The sequence below is a fragment of the Vipera ursinii genome (assembly GCF_947247035.1).
Source record: "Vipera ursinii genome assembly, chromosome: 1".
In the NCBI taxonomy this organism is placed as follows: domain Eukaryota; kingdom Metazoa; phylum Chordata; class Lepidosauria; order Squamata; family Viperidae; genus Vipera; species Vipera ursinii.
The window spans coordinates 36,867,621-36,890,055 of record NC_139512.1 but is presented as its reverse complement, the minus strand read 5'-3'; the positions used below and the strand labels follow the sequence as shown (position 1 = coordinate 36,890,055).

General features: G+C 39.2%; 1 protein-coding gene across 2 annotated transcripts in view; it reads right to left on the bottom strand.

Moving 5' to 3' along the window:
* Positions 1-22,435, bottom strand: part of SETD3 (SET domain containing 3, actin N3(tau)-histidine methyltransferase) — a 67,897-nt gene that overhangs the window by 24,559 nt on the left and 20,903 nt on the right. For both annotated transcript variants that reach the window (XM_083348254.1, XM_083348255.1), the window contains 3 exons: positions 21,786-21,934; positions 17,357-17,429; positions 16,273-16,529 (listed from right to left, as the gene is read on the bottom strand). In XM_083348254.1, the coding sequence (XP_083204380.1) occupies positions 16,273-16,529; positions 17,357-17,429; positions 21,786-21,934 (479 nt within the window). The remainder of the gene's footprint in view (positions 1-16,272; positions 16,530-17,356; positions 17,430-21,785; positions 21,935-22,435) is intronic.

The window sequence follows — 22,435 nt, the reverse complement described above, 5'->3', positions numbered from 1 at the left end:
ATATTTGCATTTTAAGTAATAGTGGAAATAAATTTATTTTATATTCTTGAGAATGCAGTATTTTTAACTGTGTTAGCATATCTTAGCTAAAATGACCAAGAGAAAAATGCTCTGATTTAAAAAATTGATTTAGCATGCAGTTTCACTTCACAGTCCCTATGTAAAAATGAAATCTCCCTAATAAACTCTTAATAAAATCTGTCAATATATCTAGAAAGAAAAATGACACAAATGCATTAAGTATTAAATACCCTTGGAAAAAGTCACATATTCCATGAATTTTTGATGTACTATCTTGACATTAATGTAAAACCTTGATATTTATAATTGACAGATATTTAATAAAGTATAGAATATGGCTGCTGCATAGCATGCAAATTTTTCAGGTTGATCAAAAGGAGATAGACACTTATTCAAATGAAGCAACCTGTTGATAAATTGCAAAAGTCAGATTAAGTTTGCATAGTCTTAGTTTAACAAATAATATGCCCACTTCATTTCAGACAACTCTAAATATATGATAAAATTATGCTGTATTTTTAAAATGTGCAAATAAAAATATTATGGCAATTGTTTAGCTAATAAGTGCATACTATAATGTTATAGACTAGAGTAACAGAAAAACTACTTAAATGGCTATTTATAAATAAAACTGGTTTGGAAACAAGCTATTTAAATCTCATATGATAATAAAAATTGTGAACCAAGATTCTCTGATACGCATTTATTCAGAAATCTACACAGAGTTCCAAAAAGCTTTTTCTCTATTTGTATATATAGTGTATGACTGTTCTCAAAAGTGATAGTTTCAAAATGGATATTCCACTTTTGTTAATTTGCTTGGAAAATAGGCTCACCTATATGCTTAACACCATATTTTTATTTTATTTTTTTATTTTAATTCCATTTATATCCCGCCCTTCTCCGAAGACTCAGGGTGGCTTACAAGCTTAGCAGTAGCCTTCATTCTATGTATATGCCTGCTTATTAGGGCTTTCACACACCCCCTAAGCGGCATTATTACAAAGTCAGCTTAATTGCCCCCAACAATCTGGGTCCTCATTTTACCTACCTCGGAAGGATGGAAGGCTGAGTCAACCTTGAGCCTGGTGGGACTCGAACCTGCACTAATTGCAGGCAGCTGGTGTTACTTGAGTAGGCATTAGCCCACTGCTCCACCAAGGCTCTATATTCAAATTATAATTAAAGAGCAAAACCCAACTTTTCTGCTATTAATGGGAAATTGATCTTAGCGCATGTTGTATATCTGTGTGACACAAAACACACAAAAAAGCGAGGCAAAAATCACAGAAAAATATTCAGATGGTACTTAGGAAATGAAATTCTCTACTCAATGCAAGATCTGTTATTATAATGCTCCAAAACCATCTAGCCTGCTGTTTATTTCCTGCAGAAGAAAATCTACAAAGTCCTGAGACAACCTGTCGAATAGCTCTTAACATTAGAAAATTCTTCCTCATGTCCAAAGAAAATCTACTTCCTTGTAATTTAAACTTACTGGGTTTATGTTTGTATTTTGGAAAACTGAGTAATTCTTCCTCAGCTTCTATATAATACTGTCTTTCACATGCTGGAAGACAACTAATATCTGTAGTTTTTTTCTTCTACAGTATCTACAATGCTCCTTATTCTTCCTCGTTTACATTTTTCCCCAGACCCCTAATCTTCTTGGCTGATCTCTGAACATAGCGTATCAGCTTCTAAAATGTAGGACTCAAAACTAAACTCAATATTCTAGCAATGCTCTAGCCAATGGAGAATAGAGGAGTGTTTGCTATATTTTACCAATGTGTCTCTAAGAAAGGGAGAAAACAGAAATAGAAAAAAAAATCCTAACAGTTTAAAAAACTGTGGGAAATCAGAAAACTAATATATTTTTGCCATAGATAATGGCATTGCAGAATTGGGACTGGGCATTTTTGCATTACTAGATTATATACATGTTACACTAATATATATCATGCAATTTACTAAACCAAGATTAACTGCCTATATGGAAGCTTTGTCTGGTAAAGTGAAAAGAATTAATATTCTTTCCAATTTTAAAAAAATAATTTGTCACATTTAGGATTCTATCTTTTTAAAATTCATGTCTCAGAGCAAAGCAGCTCGCAAAGCAGAGGTACCACATACACCAATGTTTCTTTACTTCTTGAATGACGTACAACTAAAGATAGCTGATTCAGTTTTATAGGGGCAATATTTCAGCAAAATGCTATGAATTTCCTGATAGGGCTGCTTATTATCCAATAGATATCAAGATAATTCCCAACATTACTTTATGACTCTTCAAACTATCTGCAGTTTACTTCAGTACAGAATCATTCTCAATTTTCCAACTAGACAGGAAATTCTAGACACCATCAACACCACTACTTTGATTCATTCCTCTGGTTTTTCTATTTGCATGCTCAGTAAACTTTTCACCCAAGCGTATTTTAAAACCAAGTTAAATTATTAGAGAATGTTGCTCAATAATTTACATGCTTTTTGTCATGACAGCCATCTGTGAATTGTCATGGATAGGCTAGAATTTTGAAACTGTTTACCACTGCTAAGACAAAGCAGTGTCTTCGGGAAAGGGCGGTATATAAATTCAATAAATAAATCAATCACTGAGAGTACTCCAGGTAAGGAGAGTGAAATAGAGTGGAACTTATACTTATCATCAGACTATCATCATACTATTTAGGCCCAAAGTGTAGAAGACAACGTATTTCTAATTTAGTTAAATAACTAATTTCTAAAAAAGATAATTCCCTTAAGCAGTTTAATAATGTTCAAAATATGCATCTTTCATTATTTCACTCCAGATTTATCTTTCTACTGTGCTTTATTTTTATTGAACATTCATAACTGCTGTTGCATCAAGGAGAAAAATATTAAATCCCAACAATACCCTCTGTATATCTGTGGAACAGTATGATTAACTATTGTGGCACGGAATCTTGAAATACAGATTACATCTCAGTGGACAGAGTTGCTTTCTGGAATGCAACTTAATCTGAGAAATATATACTGTTACTCTGTTTTAGCTGCAAAAATGAAAGCTCATTGGAATCTGCAGCCAGGAGAGGGGTTAAAATCCTCATATTTTAAAAGAGTCTCAATAGACCTTAATGTTTTGTAGTCAATGTAATATTTCTCTCCTGTGTGGTTTAAAAATGTGCAAAAACAATTTCATCTAATATTGGCATATATAGCTTTGAAGCATAGAGTTTTCAGTCAAAGTATTCAGGGAGATGATTTTAATGGAATTGTAAGTCATTAAGAGCATCAAAAATAAATTAAAAGTAGTTATGTTGGCAAGCAGGGTCCAAAATACAGAAAATAATTGTTTCCCAAATGACAAGTTTTATAATTTTCAAAATGGAAAATTCTTACTCAACCCAATGAACTTTCCTACTCATACAGAAAAGGGACTTAACAGATGAGGTTAGGAATGCACCATGAAATACAGAATCCAATAAAAGACTTAACAAAATAGATTCAAAGTTTTTAGCATGGAGAAAATTCACTGCCGAACACATGTGGGTTCCCTTGGCATTTTATCTGCAACTGAAGGAGCAAAATCAGAGAACCAGAGATTTCAGCTGAATTCACTCATCTGACTTTTCATTTAACATTGTGCTTAAAATTCCAAGCTCCCCAGGACTCTCTGACTATGCCAACAATTGACTACATCTGTACCCTACAACTATCAACTTACTCCTGCCACTTTCATAGAAAGCAGTAAACTTAAGACATCTCTTGCAAGTTTAAATATGTAAAATAAAACTTCCTAACAGTCAAATAAAACAAAAGAAGGTCCTAAACCAGGGTTGGCAACAGTAAAGAGAACACTGGTAGCCACAAAACCCTTTTGATATCTAAAATGAAGATAACACTACATATACTGCTTTTTACCTTTATGCTATGTACAAAAAAACTATAATGTGTTGCATTTATGAAAACAATGAACTGCTATAAAGAACACAAATTTTTATTTCTGCATTCAACAAAAGCATTTTGAACTCCAAAAAGAAGACGCTGGGTCGAAGGTTACTTTCAAATATTCCTTTCAATGACTATTTGAGTTCTCCTCGTATTTATGAAATAAAAAGCCAGTGCAACCTATACAAACTACAAATAGAAAAATAGAAAAGAAAAAAATTGCAGGGGGGGGGGAGAGAAAAGGACAGGAGAAAGAGGGGGAAAAAAAACCTTTCTCCGTCATCCCAACAGGTAAAAACAATTTTAGTAGCTTAACTGCCATCTTTAAATACAGCATAATTATCCCCATACCTCATCTCTTAATTTAAAAAAAAAATCAAAATATCTCATTAAATATTCTTTACTAAAAGTCCAGTAAGGACAACCATATATATTCATCTTCTCTCTCTCTCTCTTTCTACTCTCCCCTCCCCCCTGGGTTTCCAAGAAAACTTCCGGGATAACTTGGGGGGGGGGGTTTACCTCTCTCAGCATCCATCGCTCCCAAGGCCTGTTCACATCTGCCACAATCCAAATTCTCTGCAGGGGGAGGAAGCAGAACCCAAAGCTCTTTTCTCCTTCTGTTTGAGTCATGAGCTCCATCCCTGGACACGGCTGGGCTCTGTGGCCCCCCCTCAGCGGGGCCAGGGGGGGTCGACCCTCCAGCTCTGACCAGTGAATGGCACAGCCAGGCCCCCTTGGAAGACCCCCCCAAAGGCCACTCAGCCGGGCTCCCTTCGGAGCAAAGACCTGGAGCTGAGCAGAATCAGGAAGAGACACCCTGGGGTCTTACAGAAGACCATCCCAGACCCAATTCCTGCCTTGCCCATCTGGGGACCCCACCGCAGCCCCCTCTGCAAAGTAGCCTGCAGGATACTTGAGGGGAAGCCCAGCACCGGGCCGTGGCGGGATCTGGGCTCCCAGGACCTCCTGCCCCAAGGAGAGGAACCCCAACATGTGCTGATCCTTCCAGGAGGCCCTTCTTCCCTCCAGCTCTGGGGATCCTACAGCACCCAGCTTCCTTCCCCCCCCAGCCCTGAGCCAGGCTCCCCGGGAAGCCACAGGATCCCAGCAGGTATGGTGGGGATGGGTCCTCCTGCTCCAATTGGGTCCCCCTTTTCAGAAACAGCACCCAAAAGGAAAGGAAGGATGGAGCAAGCTTCCCCCATGGGGGATCCAGTGCTCATTGCCTACCTCCCTTTCCTGGGCGGGGGTCACCCAGCGGATCCACCAGGTTGGCGAGAGGTCCTTTGAGCAAGCAGCTGCCGCCTTCTCCCCTCCCATCTCCCGGTGGACTTCGGGGGAAGGGCAGGACTTCGGGGGCAACTCTGAAGGGAGCCCCTGACCCTAAAAGGGGCAGACCCCTTTCCTGGGGCTGCGGCTTGTGGGAGAGCTGGCCCACTCAGCGGAGGCTCCAGTGGGCTGCTCCCAGGGGTGATCCTGGGGCTGCCCCGTGTGGCTCCCCACCCACATGCGCCTCGGACCGGGCCAGCCCGGGAGAGGGACTTCCTGGCTGTACTTTTCCGAGGGGGCGGGGCACCCACACGCAGGGCCAATCAGGAGCCCATGAGGGGGCACATCTGTGAGAGAGAGAGAGAGAGAGAGAGAGAGAGAGAGAGAGAGAGAGGAAGCACAAGTGTCTCTCTCTGTCTCTGTACAAATGGCGGAGGAGGACTGGGAGCCACAGGAGAAGGCTGAAAGAGCCGTATGCAGCTCCAGAGCTACGGGTTGCCGATCTGTGTCCTAAACTATTTAAAGCACTCTCCAGAACAGCTCTGTCTTCAATATGGAATGTAGTCAAGGATGGCACCAACCTGAGATCTACTGGGGGAGTGCTCCAATGTATTCTGATCTATGCTTCTGCTACTTAACAGAAGAAACATCAACCACTTTCATAAGTAGTCTGTTTTCATCCTAAATAGCTGTAACCATTAGGAAGTTTTAGTCATACTTAAACAAATTTTCCTTCACTGAAAATTCTACCTTTCAGTTCTAATTGTGCTCTCTAGAACAGACATGTCAACACACAAGGCCCGGGGGCCAGATCCGGCCCATGAAGTGGTTTCATGCGGCTTGTGAAGCCATCCTGGAAACAGTGAGGGAACGGCCCCCACTGCCTTGGCCCTGGCCCAGAGACCCTCCTCCTGCCAGAGACCCTCAGATCTGTCCCACTCCTGCCCAGGCCCCCATAGGCACCCTTGATGCGAACAATGTAGAGCTGGCCCTGCCCACCCAGTAGGCCATACGCACTTTAGCCACACCCACCCAGGCCACACCCACCCAGCCCCGAGGGCAACCGCAATGCTGATGTGGCCATCAATGAAATTGAGTTTGACACCCCTGCTCTAGAACAATGTAAAACAACTCTTATCAGTATTAATCGTCTTTTCTTCAAGATAAAATATGCTATGACTTTTCAGCTGTTCCTCATACAGGTAGTTCTTGACTTATAATCAGAATTGTGACTAGACCGGGTTATTTACGGGAGCACCTCTTGCCAGCGTTAACTTCCCATCGCCCTGTGCGCTCCCACAGAGAGGGCCTCCTCAGGGTGCCGTCGGTCAGGGAATGTCGACTGGCGGCTCCCAGGGGGAGAGCATTCTCTGTGGGCGCGCCTGCCCTCTGGAATCAGCTTCCAGTTGAGCTCTGGATGGCTCCCGACCTTCGCTCGTTTCGCTGCAACCTGAAGACTTGGTTGTTTGAACAGGCCGGCCTGGACTGAGGGATTGGATTTTAGAGTTTAAATTTTAAAAATTTTAAATTTTAGAATGTATTTATTACTTAGGGCTATTGATTTAATCTTATTTTAATTTTTATACCTTGTGTGTTGTTAGCGTTTTAATTGCCCTGTACACCGCCCCGAGTCCTTGGAGAGGGGCGGTATATAAATCTAATAAAATAAATAAATAGAATAACTGCTATGCAAGGCAAACATTAAGGAAGTCACACCCAATTATGCAATCTCTTTTCCTGAAGTCATTAAGCAAATCCAACTTCATCCATTGACTTTGCATGTCAGAGGTCTGTTGGAAAGATTGCAAATGGCACTCACATGATCCAGGTGTAGGAGATAAGCAGGCTGAACCCAAGGGTGGGGTCAAATATGTCATCTGTTTGGAGTCATTGCACTCCCACAAAAGACCCAAGTCCAACCCTTCCCCCCCCGATGAATTCCACTGACCCTTATCTAGCACCAATTTGGCTTGATCATTAGATGATCAGATTCTTGTGTATAGGTAGCATGTAATAAACTTTTAGTGCTTTGAACTCAACTTCTATTCCTGATTATCTGCACCTGACATCGGGATGCTGCAACCAACATAAATACATGCAGCTTGCAAAGCACCTGAATCCTGATTACACGACTACAAGGATACAGCAGTAGCCAGTAAGCTATAAGGCACATTTCCAGTGCTGTCTTGACTTCAAATGGTCATAAACAGAGGTTCATACGCCGTGGACTACCTATATTCTCTTCTCTTCTCCCAATCCAGTATTCTATCATTCTATTACTGTATTTTTATATGGAACATTTATAACTTAGGTATCATATTTAGTTCTGCCTTCTTCTATGTTTGCTCCTTTGTTGAACTGTTATCTTTTCATTCCTTTCTTCAATCTGACACTTGAAAGTTTTCATTCTCATCATTTATACACTGATGAATGTAATGTTCCATAAGCTTTTTTTCATTTTGACATTTTTGCTCCTCCTCTTCTCCTTTGCAGCAATTCAAACAACACTGGCACTTTAATTTACTACAGTATGTCATTTTCTATGATGTTATTCTTAGGATTAGAAAATAAATCTGGAAATATGTTATTAAAAATATGAAAGAAGAGCTTCTATTATTCAATATTTTGTTGCATTCTTTTTTCATTCTGGCAGAAAATAGGCACAGCTGGGAAGCTGTAACTCTGCTTTTATATACTAAAGTGCACAATTATATGATAATATAAGGAAGGAGTTTTTCTTTCCATAAGGCCACAAATATCCCCATGCGGAGAGAAAGTTAAAACAGAAAACTGCTGGGTTTCCTTTTCAGACACAACCCAAAATCTCTGTGTTCAAAGAGCAAAGAATATTGACTCTATATGCCTATAAACTGTATGGCTCCCTCTTGTGTTTATTTTTTCATATGTCAATGTACAAAAAACTGCATGTAATGCAATAAAAATATGTGTTCCGTTCACTTTGCTATATATAATTTGTGCTCATAAAAGGATAATGGCAGCAACACATATGCATTTTAAAAATGGGGAAAGAATTATAAATACATACAAACTGAGATAAACTGAAGAATCCTCCAGAAGTTAAGTTTTAAACAAGCCTAATACAGGTAGTCCTCGAGTTATGAATGTAATGGAGGCTGCTCATTCCATTTGTAACTCAAGAATTAAGACGCACACAGCTTGTTAAGTGCACATGAGGTATCTCAGGGTGGGGAAAGCCATGGGGAGCCTAGTGATGGAACAGGCCCCCAAGGCCACACTGGACTCACTTACCTTGCAAAATCTGTCTCCTCTTTGCCGGTTTCTTTCCCTTTGAGGAAGAGGAGTCAGCTTGGAAATGCTTTTCGTGCGAACAATGAAAGCTCCTGGGTGCCGTAATATCACGAGAGTTCAAACACAAATTCTCTGCAAAAGCGATCATGGCCCCCAGAAGCTTCCATTTTTTTGGGGGGGGGGGGAAGTGTTTGCTTTGTTTGCATGCCTATATAAGGCAAAGTGTGGAATTGGAGTCGGTTGAGCACAGGAAGCAATGCCGTCTGTGTGTGCTGCTCGCTCGTGTGCACCGGCCTTAGTTTGAGGGCAGGAACAAAGCCTTCAACTGAGTGAGGAGACATCGCAGGGTGAGTCCCCTTGCACCTGCATCCAAGCTTCTGGCGGTGGTGGCGGCAACAGCCATCTGAGTGGCCACAATCTCCCCTCACCAGCCTTGCCTCACCAGCCGGTGGCATAAATCCTGACCGGTCTTCTCCTTGTCCTCCCCACTCAAACAGCAGCAGCAGCTTGAGTTTCTTTGCTCTGTCCAAGTTGAAAAAAGGAGATGCGCAGAGCAGGATTGCTCTCAAGAAGACGCAGGTGCGCTGCTCTCTCACGTGCACTGGCCTTATTGAGAGCAATCCACTCTGCACCTCCGCTTCTTTCAACTCAAACGGAGTGGAGAAACTCAAGCTGCTGGCAGCAGCGGCACTAGCCACCTCAGCAACCACAATCTCCTCTCTCTAGCCAGGCACCCATCCCACCTGACGTATTCCTTGCATGACTGGCCAGTGGCATGATCCTAACCGCTCTTTTATTTGTTGTCCTCCCAACTCAAGTGGTGGCAGCAGCTTGAGTTTCTCCACTCCGTCCGAAAAGCAGAGGTGCAAAGCAGGATTGCTGTTAGAAACGGAAAGGAACACTCCATTTCTGAAGCGCCCCATTGGCAATCACACAGACTTTCCAATCTCTCTCAGGTCTCCCTTTGGATAAAAAGTGTTTGAGCAGCAGCCGGCTTCAGTTTCTCCACTCCGTCCAAGTGGAAAGAACCAGAGGCACACAGTGAGATTGATCTCAATAAGGCTGACGCACGCAAGTAAGCAGCGGACCCGCGGCTTCTTGAGAGCAATTCTGCTCTGTGCCTCCACTTTCTTCCTTTTGGATGGGTGGAGAAACTCAAGCTGTTGCTTGCTGCTTGAGTGGGGAGGGTGACAAGGAGAAGAGCGGTCAGGATTTTTGCCACCAGCTGGTCAGGCGAGGACATCAGGCGGGGGGGGTGGTGGCTGCTGGGGAGGAGAGATTGTGGCCACTCAGGTGGCTGTTGCCACCACCAGCAGTTTAGACACAGGTGCAAGGAGACTTGCCCCGCGATGCCTCCCCGCTCAATTGAAGGCTTTATTTCTGCCCTCAAACTAAGCCCGGTATACACAAGCGAGCAGCACACCCGAGTGACGGATGGCATTGGTTCCTGCACCTGGCCAACTCCAATCTCATGCTTCCATTGTCAGCGTGAAAAGCATTTCCAAGCCAACTCTCCTCTCTCTCAAAGGGAAAGAAACCGTGGCAGAGAGGAGACCGATTTTTCAAGGTAAGTGAGTCCGGAGCGGCAGGGAGGGGGAAGCAATTGTGGGAAGCAGCGGGGGGATAAGGTGAATGTTGCAGAGCCTCTGTGGTCATTTGTAAGGGTGAACAACTGCCATGGTGCTGCAATATTCATAATTTTGGGACTTGTTCATAAACCCTAGGGGGCGCTGATCACGTAACTTCCAATGAGTGTTAGGTGAACACTCGTAACTCAGGGATTACCTGTACCTATTTTTCTTGAAATTCAAGCTTAAGATATTCTGTCAATTGCCTTATATCTATTTTAAGAATTACATTACACTTCTGTTTCTTTGCTAATAGCAACGGCTATTTTTGAATATATAAACTTGTACAAGAGATGCAGAAGAAACAGCATCCCTTAGTTTTCAAGGGTACTCAGAATAACTGCAGTCTAAAAGTGCTTAAAAATAACATCTTGAAAATTTACTCCTGCTGCTTTCATTAAGACACTGTATTATTCATTAACAATCAACTATGTGATTATAACCTAACTTAGAAAACTGTTTTATTGTTTGTAAACCAATAAGCATAGTGGTGTGATATACAGAGCTAGACAATAGGAACTAGTTTTTAGATTCAACTATATTACAAAAACATCACAGAGCAAATCTGGTTTGCATGATTCTTAAAAATACATAGATCAAAGATTTATACACCTTGTTACCCTTTTAAACCATTTCATCTTCCAATCAGGTACAATACTATTATTAAAATACTAGGCAACATTATATAGTGAACAATGAATATACACTATCCAATGATATTCCTAACAGCTCTTTTATAAGCATGTCAGCATTATTATCTCTCATAGTGAAAAGCATGAGGAGAATGACTTACCTGAGCCTATCCAAGTAAATATACAGTAAGGACAAAAACTAAAGCAGATACTTTTTGATTTGTAGTCTTCTGGCCACTAAAAGTGGTCTGGGCTCTAGTTAATTATATGTCTTCTTCTAGAAAGCCATCCTAGAAAGCCATGCTCATCACCCACTATGTACCTATGAATCAGTTTTCCCTTTTCGATTAGTAATTAACATTCTAGGTGAATCATGTCCGCTTGTGTTTTAAATTACTTTTAAATATTTATTTCTTCAAACATCTTTCTTATAAACAGATATTTTCCCAATTTTTACTACGTTCTCTACTGTAATATCCATTAGATGGAATAATATGTAACTGAATCCAAATCAGTCATTGTAAGTCATTTTTATGGTACAGGGAGTGCAGAATTATTAGGCAAATGAGTATTTTGACCACATCATCCTCTTTATGCATGTTGTCTTACTCCAAGCTGTATAGGCTCGAAAGCCTACTACCAATTAAGCATATTAGGTGATGTGCATCTCTGTAATGAGAAGGGGTGTGGTCTAATGACATCAACACCCTGTATCAGGTGTGCATAATTATTAGGCAACTTCCTTTCCTTTGGCAAAATGGGTCAAAAGAAGGACTTGACAGGCTCAGAAAAGTCAAAAATAGTGAGATATCTTGCAGAGGGATGCAGCACTCTTAAAATTGCAAAGCTTCTGAAGCGTGATCATCGAACAATCAAGCGTTTCATTCAAAATAGTCAACAGGGTCGCAAGAAGCGTGTGGAGAAACCAAGGCGCAAAATAACTGCCCATGAACTGAGAAAAGTCAAGCGTGCAGCTGCCAAGATGCCACTTGCCACCAGTTTGGCCATATTTCAGAGCTGCAACATCACTGGAGTGCCCAAAAGCACAAGGTGTGCAATACTCAGAGACATGGCCAAGGTAAGAAAGGCTGAAAGACGACCACCACTGAACAAGACACACAAGCTGAAACGTCAAGACTGGGCCAAGAAATATCTCAAGACTGATTTTTCTAAGGTTTTATGGACTGATGAAATGAGAGTGAGTCTTGATGGGCCAGATGGATGGGCCCGTGGCTGGATTGGTAAAGGGCAGAGAGCTCCAGTCCGACTCAGACGCCAGCAAGGTGGAGGTGGAGTACTGGTTTGGGCTGGTATCATCAAAGATGAGCTTGTGGGGCCTTTTCGGGTTGAGGATGGAGTCAAGCTCAACTCCCAGTCCTACTGCCAGTTTCTGGAAGACACCTTCTTCAAGCAGTGGTACAGGAAGAAGTCTGCATCCTTCAAGAAAAACATGATTTTCATGCAGGACAATGCTCCATCACACGCGTCCAAGTACTCCACAGCGTGGCTGGCAAGAAAGGGTATAAAAGAAGGAAATCTAATGACATGGCCTCCTTGTTCACCTGATCTGGACCCCATTGAGAACCTGTGGTCCATCATCAAATGTGAGATTTACAAGGAGGGAAAACAGTACACCTCTCTGAACAGTGTCTGGGAGGCTGTGGTTGCTGCTGCACGCAATGTTGATGGTGAACAGATCAAAACACTGACAGAATCCATGGATGGCAGGCTTTTGAGTGTCCTTGCAAAGAAAGGTGGCTATATTGGTCACTGATTTGTTTTTGTTATGTTTTTGAATGTCAGAAATGTATATTTGTGAATGTTGAGATGTTATATTGGTTTCACTGGTAAAAATAAATAATTGAAATGGGTATATATTTGTTTTTTGTTAAGTTGCCTAATAATTATGCACAGTAATAGTCACCTGCACACACAGATATCCCCCTAAAATAGCTATAACTAAAAACAAACTAAAAACTACTTCCAAAAATATTCAGCTTTGATATTAATGAGTTTTTTGGGTTCATTGAGAACATGGTTGTTGTTCAATAATAAAATTAATCCTCAAAAATACAACTTGCCTAATAATTCTGCACTCCCTGTATAATGATAAAGAGGCCTCATAACAGTAATATAACAATAGTTCAAGTTACTATACCATAAAGCTTGTGATACATAACTACTACCAACTTAAAAACAATTTTAGATAGAACACAAGATTTTTAAAAGTTCTTCTGAAAGAATACAGACACTCTATTGTTCCTTCAAAATGCATCTTTCACTTTGGAATGCTGTCATGCTAATGATCACACTTGTCTACTTTTAAATGTCAGTATTACACTTAAAATATAATCTGGATATCATGTCACTTGATGGCACACTTTATTAACTTTGCACTAGGGAAGCATATGGCACACATACTTAAAAAAAATCGTTTAAAACAACATTAAAAGTCTTGTGTTGCCAGTTTTCTTTTTTAAAATGCTAGAGCTTATCTACGACATTGGCGTGACAATAGAGCACCTTCTGTTTTAAAGGGAAGATACTTGAATCTTTCAGCCTTCATCATTCTATCACAATATCTTACTATTTGTCCAGGCATGTTTGAACTACCCAACTAAAAAAATGCTACCTAGCACTGCAACTTTAGACCAAACTAGATGCATTAAGCAAATAAACTAAAGACTGACTTCACATAAAAAGAAATGTTAAAATAAGAAATTTTATTTTTTATATTCTTTGAAAATAACTAACATAGCTTTAAAAGCAATCTGTGACTACTTTGCCTAACATAATTTCCAACATGTTTTTATGATAATACCAATACTAGGTACAAATCTTTCATTTTAAAATATTAAAAATGTTCAAAAATGTTGTAAATTGACATTACAATTCAATAAAGGCAGGCAGGCAGGAAATAGAATATATTTCAACAGAGATTTTATTTCTTTAAACAACAGCATTGAAAGATCTTACTATATGATATACACAGTTCTGTGTAGGAAATATTCTTTGCAATAAAAGCTTAATGCACGCAATAGTTATCTAAGGAGATTTTGATTGATTTTTAGGTGTCATAAAATCAAATCTAATAAGATGTTCTGTCACTACGTTAACCATGGAGAATACTTTCTTGTCTTTGCAATATAATGCCTTAGTAACTATGGACACCTACACAAAAATTGTGAAAAAGCTTGGTACAGCACAGCGAACAAATGGTTAGAAGCAGAAGCATTTAGAAGAAAATAGTACTGTTAATTAAAAGGCCACAATGCCATGATCCAAGATACCAATCCATCAATGAAAATACAGGGAGTGCAGAATTATTAGGCAAGTTGTATTTTTGAGGATTAATTTTATTATTGAACAACAACCATGTTCTCAATGAACCCAAAAAACTCATTAATATCAAAGCTGAATATTTTTGGAAGTAGTTTTTAGTTTGTTTTTAGTTATAGCTATTTTAGGGGGATATCTGTGTGTGCAGGTGACTATTACTGTGCATAATTATTAGGCAACTTAACAAAAAACAAATATATACCCATTTCAATTATTTATTTTTACCAGTGAAACCAATATAACATCTCAACATTCACAAATATACATTTCTGACATTCAAAAACATAACAAAAACAAATCAGTGACCAATATAGCCACCTTTCTTTGCAAGGACACTCAAAAGCCTGCCATCCATGGATTCTGTCAGTGTTTTGATCTGTTCACCATCAACATTGCGTGCAGCAGCAACCACAGCCTCCCAGACACTGTTCAGAGAGGTGTACTGTTTTCCCTCCTTGTAAATCTCACATTTGATGATGGACCACAGGTTCTCAATGGGGTTCAGATCAGGTGAACAAGGAGGCCATGTCATTAGATTTCCTTCTTTTATACCCTTTCTTGCCAGCCACGCTGTGGAGTACTTGGACGCGTGTGATGGAGCATTGTCCTGCATGAAAATCATGTTTTTCTTGAAGGATGCAGACTTCTTCCTGTACCACTGCTTGAAGAAGGTGTCTTCCAGAAACTGGCAGTAGGACTGGGAGTTGAGCTTGACTCCATCCTCAACCCGAAAAGGCCCCACAAGCTCATCTTTGATGATACCAGCCCAAACCAGTACTCCACCTCCACCTTGCTGGCGTCTGAGTCGGACTGGAGCTCTCTGCCCTTTACCAATCCAGCCACGGGCCCATCCATCTGGCCCATCAAGACTCACTCTCATTTCATCAGTCCATAAAACCTTAGAAAAATCAGTCTTGAGATATTTCTTGGCCCAGTCTTGACGTTTCAGCTTGTGTGTCTTGTTCAGTGGTGGTCGTCTTTCAGCCTTTCTTACCTTGGCCATGTCTCTGAGTATTGCACACCTTGTGCTTTTGGGCACTCCAGTGATGTTGCAGCTCTGAAATATGGCCAAACTGGTGGCAAGTGGCATCTTGGCAGCTGCACGCTTGACTTTTCTCAGTTCATGGGCAGTTATTTTGCGCCTTGGTTTCTCCACACGCTTCTTGCGACCCTGTTGACTATTTTGAATGAAACGCTTGATTGTTCGATGATCACGCTTCAGAAGCTTTGCAATTTTAAGAGTGCTGCATCCCTCTGCAAGATATCTCACTATTTTTGACTTTTCTGAGCCTGTCAAGTCCTTCTTTTGACCCATTTTGCCAAAGGAAAGGAAGTTGCCTAATAATTATGCACACCTGATACAGGGTGTTGATGTCATTAGACCACACCCCTTCTCATTACAGAGATGCACATCACCTAATATGCTTAATTGGTAGTAGGCTTTCGAGCCTATACAGCTTGGAGTAAGACAACATGCATAAAGAGGATGATGTGGTCAAAATACTCATTTGCCTAATAATTCTGCACTCCCTGTATACTCTTCTTCTACTGCTCTACCTCACCTGTAAACATGCTCCTGTCAAAAATCTTTGTACATACTCAGTCTATAGATGTATTAAGTAGAAGAACATAGGGTTCAATTTTATCTCTAGAAACACTTAATGGTATAAGAGGTTCAGTGGCTTAAGCTATATTTTAAACATGGAGTTAACAAAAAGGCCACATATACAAAGAATCGTAACAATGGTTCCCCTTATCTATCCAATCCACACAAAAAATGATTGAATAATAATAATAAATAGTAAACCTTTATTGTCAAAGTACAACATGTGTACATTGAGATTAGCTGAGTCTCCCCCATGCTCTCTCCCCCCAACACACAGTGACAACCCTCCATCCTACCACACTATGTGAACCAACTACACCACACACTGGCCTCCGAAGTCAATTCTGCATAAGTTCACAGAGATTATGTCCCATTTAAAAGCCTAACAGCCCACGGATAAAAGCTATTTTTCAGCCTGTTGGTACAGATGGTAGGAGTGTAAAGAGATACCGTCCAGGGTGTGAGTCATCCCTGACTCAAAACTAATACAAAATGGAACCTTTAATTTATTTATGTGCTTTTTAAGGCATATAATTCATATATACTTGCAACTTTTGTTTTAGCCTCTTACCTGTACAACTTTGTAGAAATAGGCATACTGTCGGGCAGTATTTTTATACTGGCTAAAAATATCGTGTATGGCCTGAGTTGACTGAAGATACTGAACTTCTTCTTCCTCAAAGTAAAGAGCAGTATTATATTCATTTGGGAGGGTCTGGATATAAGGTAGCCAGAATGAATTAGGGTTGTATCGTTCACAGAGAAGATGAAAAGCTAATGTGATATTGCCCATAGCTTGGAGAATTCGATCTTGAGAATACAGAGAACCTTAAATAGGAAAGAAAAATCCTGTAAGAAAATCTTAGTCCCTCTAAAATTATGAAGGAAAAAATGTTAACAAATGACTATTTTATACCAGAAGAGTTTCTTTTATCTCTTATCATAGGCATTCCCTTAATTTTTTAAACAAGATCTCTAAAAGCAATTGGCTAAATTATTTAAGAATTTCAGTACTATTTATTTACTTCATATGTTGCCTTTCTGAACTGATAAAACTCTCAAACATACTATCAAAATTTAAAACAAATACTACATTTATTTTACAACTTTCAATAGACAAGACAATAATTTAAATATAGACCATCATATTAAATATTAAGGAGGAAAGTTTTATAATGAAAAAATACAGAGGTAACTTTTATTAAAAAAAAAGTATCAGGTTTTACAGTATGGTTCTTTATTATTCCTAAATCTTCTAACATAAAAAAACTTTAAATCTACTGACACAATTTAGGTTTGTTGTATTATGTTTATTCATTATATTATTTCATTGGTTCAATTTTTTTTCTGAAATGCACACAATAAATTGTAGTTATATGACTTGGACAAACATTTAGAATTAAGAATACTCAAACATTTATCAAATTTGGGAATTTTACTAAAATAGAAATCTTAGCTTTTCCAAACAAATAATTATTCATAATTTCTCTCCAAGTTCCCTTTATATCACTACCTAATGACATTTAATTATTAATACTATTAAATAGATGGTTGTCTGTTAATTCTACCTGACGATTTACAGCATTATTCCATAAAAAAAATCCTATAAATACACCTTAGACTTATCTGTCAATACTTTCAAAAATTCTTCTTACCCAGAATTGAATTTTTTGCTGACTCTACAGTCATCAACAATTTTCTGGGAACCCAGAGAAAAAGTTCTTCTGCCTACAAAAGCCACAAAAATAATATTATATACATCAAATAAACATAAGATTTTAGATAGCAATCCAGCTCTTTTTTTGTAAATTTACAGTTACATGAGTTGCATGTTTTCTCTAATGGATAAGTTCTTGGTCACAAGTTAGTCATGTAATTTTTATTTGCCTAGGCATAAAATAAGAGATGTACATTTCTCTTTATGTGGGCCATTCCATGCCAAATGAACAAAGGATGACTGTCACGACCCAAATTTTTGTAAATATTTTCAACAAAATAGCATTTAGCCCTTAAGATTTATATACCATCCCACAGTGTTTTACAGCACTATCTGGGCTGTTCAGGATATTGACCCCAACAATTTTTTTTCTTTTAATGACTCTGTAATCCTTTGCAATGAGGTGGAGTCGGGGTGACTGAATAAAGGAGAACATTTACTTGCCAGATGCCCTACCTGACGCCTATGCAGAGCTCACAGCATATATTTTCTTTGCACCCAGAGAAAGGAATATTTGCTGTTACTTAAGATTGAACTCAGCCTCCCAATTGTGAGATGAGAGCTCTACCTCTAGGCCAGTGATGGCAAACCTTTTGGAGGCCAAGTGCCCCAAAATCGCCCCACCCCACCCCCTACCTGCCCTGCTCTACCCCCACCCCGCCTGCCCATAGGGCCACCCACTGCCTCCACTGCCTGCCACAGCAGATCACCCAGGCGGCACTGCAGCACCATGGCAGCCACGCCTTCTGCTCGTGCCCCACAGCAGCATCTGCACGCGAAGGGGCATGAGAGCAGAGTCTTGTCCCTGCTGCCATGTTCCTAGCTGCGCTACTCTGCACAGATTGAGCCTGGGGATGACTCCCCTCCAGGGGGGCTGCTGGTGAGGAGGGGGGAGGCGGGGCTGGGGCAACGGCAGGCATGCTCACAGAGATGGCTGCGAGTGCCACCTCTGGCACGCGTGCCAAAGGTTCGCCACCACTGCTCTAGGCCATTATGCCACTCACATTGCTCCCAACAATCTGGGTCCTCATTTTACCAACCTCAGAAGGATGGAAAGCTGAGTCAACCTTGAGCCTATCAGGATCGAACTCCTGGCTATGGCCAGTTAGCCTCCAATATTGCATTCTTATCACTGGACCACCAGGGCTCAAAAAAGAGGAAGAAAGCTTCACGGTATTTTCTGGCTATAGAAAATGTCTCTGATAACTTGGAGTTGCCATTTTTGCAGTAGTTTATCTTAGATAAAGGCACAAGACAAGCATACAAGTAGTCCTCGACTTATGTCCATTTGTTTAACAATGATTTGACATTATGACAGCACTGAAGAAAGTGTTCACAAAGTTATGTCGCACCATCCGTATGGTCACAAAATCCCAATCTGGGCTCTTGGCAACTGACTTGCATTTATGATGGTTGCATGGTCCTGCAGTCATGTGATTGCAATTTGTGACTTTTCAACTTGACTTCTAACAAGCAAAGTCAATAGAGGATTTTAATGACTGTTAATTTTACTTAATGAGATATGATGACCTGCTTAATAACCATACTGTTTAACAAACAAAATTATGGTCCCAATTGTAATCAGAAGTCAAGGACTATTTCTATCAGCTTTCTTCCTAACATTGGTCTGGAAATATTGACAGAAAAAGTTTGAGATGATAAACAAATGCCAGGTCTTAAAACCTGTGGAGAGGAATAAACTTAAATGTTATGCAGCCAAAATAGTATTAACTATTATAAAACTATAAAGGGCAGTAAAACAGTTGATGAAAACAATTCACAACTTTTGAAAATCCTCTGGATATAAAATCAATGTCCACAAAACAAAAATAATTACAAGATACTTAATGCAAGGAGAAATTAATTTATTGTGTGAAGTATCTGGCTGTAAGATAACCCAGTTAATTAACCATCTACATATGACAGCTAATAATCAAGAAATGTATCAAAATTGGAAAGACACATAGAACTATCCAGAGATTTCTGGAAATTAAATTTGAAATGAAATCATGTTATAAAACAATTCAATGTTGTACTTGGCATTAATTGTACAATTTAAGCAATCTTAGGTTCATTAATATTTTTATAAATTATATTTAATATATTTTTTTTCTTCATCCTTAAAGTTCAGTTTAACTAATCATCATGTTAACAATTTCAGGTTTCTCAGCTATATCTGTATTCTGTAATATATTATTTACATTTTATAATGCAATAAAACAATTATTGGTTTAACTTTGCAAAACACTGCTTGGCGGGGTTGGGGCTTGCACTATGCAGTGTAGAATGGAAAAAGAAGCTTTCTGCTTTTTTCACAGACCAAAGCCAGCTACATATGGCTTAGAAGCATGGCACAAAGGAGTGTTCTGGCACTCTCCAGTCCATTTAAGCTGCTTTATGCTTTTATTTTTATTTTTCATAGACAGAGCCAGCCCCATACAGCCAGTTCAGGCATGCCTTATGAACAGCAGAAGCAAGAGGATGATGGTGAAGGTCAGCTGGGACAAAAGGGGGCCAAAAGTTCACAAATGGGGGATGGGTGGGAGATGCAGTATCCCTGCAATTGTAAATGCATGCAGACTGCCAAGCTCCTGAATATTTTATCACATGACTGCAAGGGTCCTGCAGCAGTCATAATTTCAGGCATGGATCATAAGTCCGTTAGTTCAGTGCTGTCAAAAATTGAAACAGTTGCTAGATGAATGCTTGTCAGACGAGGATAAATTGTTGTAAGGCTAAATTCTGACGTTAAGTATGAGGGAAGAATACTAAGACATATAACAGAATTTGAAACATACAAAATCAGTACCATCTGTTAAGGCAGTAGATATAAAATATTCAGATATGATATGGAGGGGGAACAAATAAATTGCATGATAAAATGGATTGAAAACTTAAGAGCTACTCACAACACAACAGTAAAAGAATTATGGTCCAAATTTATCAAATTTAGAAATCATATTTAAAAATGGTATAAACTTATCTTTAAAGGTTTAATTTATATAAATTATCACATTATTAACTATTTCTAGTTTTAATTGTATAAATAGCACTGTACTGTTATTATCTGTATTCTATATTATTCACATATAATTCAGTATAACAATCAACTTGAAAAAAAAATAAAACTTTTTACTGACATTGTGTTATGGTTCTAATCGATGAAACCTAAAAGGCATTTATATATAACATTGTAATTGCATTTTGAAGCATGACATCGCTTAGAAGGCAAAAATCCCTAATTTTTTTCTCTGAAATTAGTATATGAGGAGAGATATGTTTGTGTGCCTTCAAGTCAGTGTTGACTCCTAGTGACTGCCTTGACAAGTTACTGTAGTTTTCTTGGCAAAGTTTTTCAGAAGCAGCTTGCCATTGCTTCCATGCTAAGGCTCTATGAGAAGAGGTACTATTATAACGTGTACTTGCTTATAAATGTGTGTTTAGCACCTCTTAAAATATTTTGTTACTTTAAATTTAATATTTATATTATTTATTTATTTCTGTATGTTGACAGTTATATTCAGTATGGACATAATGAAATTTATGAAATAAACTGACCAATAATAGATGCGCAAGCCAAGTAATTCCTAGATCCATTTCTATATAGGATGAGATTCCTAACAAACTGTTTTTCTTGAAAAAATAATAAAGGCGGGATACAAATTAATTAAGTGTTTAGTGTCTACTGCATTTCTGAAAAATCTGGCAAGACTGTAAGCACTAGTGTATGTTACATACATTTTTCTGACCAAAATAATAACTATATATTTCACAGTAAATTAATGGTTATATTTGGAAGAGAAGAGGTATAGTTGAGGACCCAGATTGTTGGGGGCAATAAGCTGACTTTGTAATAATGCCGCTGGGGGGGGGCGCGAAAGCCCTAATAAGCAGGCATATACATAGAATGAAGGCTATTGCTAAGCACATTGGTTTGTGCTTAAATTGTAAGCCGCCCTGAGTCTTCGGAGAAGGGCGGGATATAAATGGGATTAAAATAAAATAAATAAAAAAAATAAAAATAGTTCTCAATTATAAAAAGCTGGCAAATCTACTCAAGCATAATTAAATATTTTGACACTTTTTTGCCATCCCTTAAGCAAAGGAGGGCATACACACGAAACCACTAGCATTTCACTCATGATCTTGCAGCATCCCAAGATTGCATCATTGAAATTTAAAATACCTCATTTTTGGAAATCCCATTTTTCATGGTATAATTTCCTTCCAAAATTATGAATAGGAATGGAATCACACACTTATCTCTGTGGTTACCTATGTAAACCATTTAGATTATTTTGATGAAGCAGCATTAAATATTTAGAAATAAATAAAGATTAAAAAAACCGAAGTAATCTTTTACTCACTTTTATGTCACGTGTGGCTTTTAATCCAAAACCCTCTTCTTCAAAGTTAGCAACTTCAAAACCATCTGTGAATGCACCATTCTCTCCGGCCCATTTAATTAATTCAGAGAAATAATCTTCTCTTTTCCCATCAAATATAATAGATAAACCTGTGTTCACATTTAATTGGAGACAAAAATACACAAATTATTATTAGTAAGCATATGTACATTATGTATTTATTTATCACTGACATGTGAAAAATGTAATGAACCAAAACAGTGCATCTTGAGTATATGTGCAAGTAAACTGCATGTACTAATGAGCTGGTGGTATTGGCATCAATAGTTGACTGGTGACTGCAGGGAAGGAGCAACACATTTTATGACAGCTGGAAGTGCTTTATGGGCCGTAATTCCAAATGATCATTAAATAACCAGTTGTAAATATATTAATGATGACTCATCCAGCAATTGTCCAAAGTTACAACAGTGCTGAATGAGTGTTACTATAGTACTTACAACCAGTCTTCAAAGTCCCAGCCGCCTCAGCAACCCGGTTACTTCCGGCTTTTGAAGATGGCGGACGTGTCGGGCTGAGCTCCGTGAGCTCCGGCTGTTGGGCGTCCCTTCGGAGCCCCTCAGGGGTCTTTTTTGGGCCCGCTGGGTAGG